This window comes from Aplysia californica, unplaced genomic scaffold (assembly GCF_000002075.1).
Source record: "Aplysia californica isolate F4 #8 unplaced genomic scaffold, AplCal3.0 scaffold00835, whole genome shotgun sequence".
Lineage (NCBI taxonomy): Eukaryota > Metazoa > Mollusca > Gastropoda > Aplysiida > Aplysiidae > Aplysia > Aplysia californica.
The window spans coordinates 306,576-308,652 of NW_004798105.1; the positions used below are offsets into that span (position 1 = coordinate 306,576).

At 47.3% G+C, this 2,077-nt stretch overlaps 1 protein-coding gene across 1 annotated transcript in view; it reads left to right on the top strand.

Moving 5' to 3' along the window:
• The window catches only part of LOC101856761 (profilin-2), a 6,430-nt gene extending 5,399 nt beyond the window's left edge, over positions 1 to 1,031 (top strand). The window contains exon 2 of the mRNA XM_005109967.3: positions 304 to 1,031. Within this exon, the coding sequence (XP_005110024.1) occupies positions 367 to 855 (489 nt within the window). The 5' untranslated portion in view covers positions 304 to 366 and the 3' untranslated portion in view covers positions 856 to 1,031. The remainder of the gene's footprint in view (positions 1 to 303) is intronic.
• The last annotated feature ends 1,046 nt before the right edge of the window (positions 1,032 to 2,077 follow it).

Genomic DNA, 2,077 nt, shown 5'->3' on the forward strand with positions numbered 1-2,077 from the left:
CCCAAACAAAAAAAAACAACCCCAAAAACCAAAAACAAAACAAAAACCCACACACTTTAAGGCGTTCAGGTTTACGCATTGGCGTGGAGAACTGAGGCACTATGTCAGTCTGTTCAATTTACTTGTTGATTTGTTCCTAACAAACCGCAAAGTGAAGACGTTGAGATGCTTGGATAGGTGAACAGAGATGTGCAAACATTTTCCATCTCACGTCACAACTCAATTATTGTCCAGAAACTGACATATTATTCTCTTGTGTGTCCCTTGTACCCATCAACTGTTTCTCATGTCTTGATTTTTCAGACTCTGACCCGAGTAGGAAAAAATGTCGTAACAGACGTGGCCTGTACGTGTCCCTTCTTGAAGATGCGATACAGAATGTTGTCCCCGTCCGGGTCGGCCTCTGCCCTCTCCTCGCCCAGAAATGACGTATCTTCCGCCGGCAGCCCGCGGGTCCCCTCCGCCAAGTGGCAGGCATACGGACAGAGCCTCCTGGAACGCGGCGCCGTGTCAGCTTTCGCCGTGTACTCACGCAGGAACGGGCGCGTGTGGACTGAAACCCCGGACCTCCACGTCACGCCCGAGGAGGTGAGCTCGATCGTCAACGGGTTCACGGACGATCTACAGCTGCGCGTGCAGGGCATTCACTTCTGGGGTCAGGAGTTCGTGTTGACCCGTATGTCGTGGAACCACGTGATGATGGTGGGCCGGTCCTCAGCCAGTGGGCGTGGCTGTGTGGTGTATCTTTGTCGCACCTGTGTCGTCATAGCAACGCACGAGGAGGGCCCGCAGACCAGTCTCTGCTACAGCGCGGTGGAAAAGTTGGGAGACTTCCTGGTAGACAAAGGGTTTTGAACAGGGGCGACTCGTTAACCCGGTAAAACTGCCGAAGCCGGTCATTTTTTATCGGCTGGACAGTGGACAGGAGATTTGATGCTGATGAGGATTTTCAGTCAGTTCCAAAGAACCCAAACTAATGTTTATCAACATTCAAAATGCGCTTTGCCGATTAAAAAGTGTCCAAAAAAAAGGACGATAGGGGTTCACTGATGTGTTGTCACACTACAGAGATTCTTTACTTCATCTGTTTTTATCAACACTGGCTCTCAACTTTGTTGTCAGTGTGGCGGTTTTTTTTATTTTAATTATTTATTTATTTATTTATTTGGGGGGGGGGGGGTTGTTGATGTGAGTGACAGCCGGTCAGTTCTACCAACCACAATCCGCCCCTGGTTTTGAGGCGCTGGCAGAAATATCCAATCAACTTACGGAGATAGTGTACTGTATACTCCAGCCCAGGGCTGTCAGACTCAATAATTAATGTTTGAGAGGCATAACCCAAAATACATGTAAGATTGTGGGCCGAGCTGGATAACCAGTCTTTGAGCAGTGGAAAACTAAACTTGTTTCAGCAATTGATATGAATGAAAACAGACATTATCATCCCGTGCCAGATCTGCGACAGACATCGGCAATCATGGTTCTCTGTTCATTCCTTTGCTCGGATACTCTTTAAAAAAAATTGTATTATAACAAATCAGATTCCTATTTTCTCTCTTATGCCTCTTTGTTGTCAGAGCTACTTGTTTGACATATTATTTTCTTGACAACAATTTTGTTTATGTTTGGAGTAAGGTTCTGTGTTATTACTGGACAAGTTCGTTTATGAGTAAGGTTCTGTGTTATGGCTGACAAGTTTGTATATGTTTCGTGTAAGGTTCTCTGTTATAGAGATTCTCAGGATGGAATACCTACCATTCTCTCGCGGGCCAGATGTCACTGTTGACCGTGCTAGATGTCACCGTTGTCCGGGCTGAATGTCACCGTTAACCGGACCAGATGTAACTGTTGAACCGGGGCCCGATGTCGCTGTTGACCGGGCCGAATGTCACCCGAGGGTCTTGATTGTGACGTCTGTGGTCTAGCCTGTTGTCTCGGCTCTCAGTGGACAGTGAATGGACGACTCCTGTCTGTGGGGTTGGAGACTCCGACACTTTCAGCGATTCTCTCATGTATATATGCATATGGTTTAACATAATGTAACCCCCCCCAACTTTCCTCCACCCCCTTCCACCAT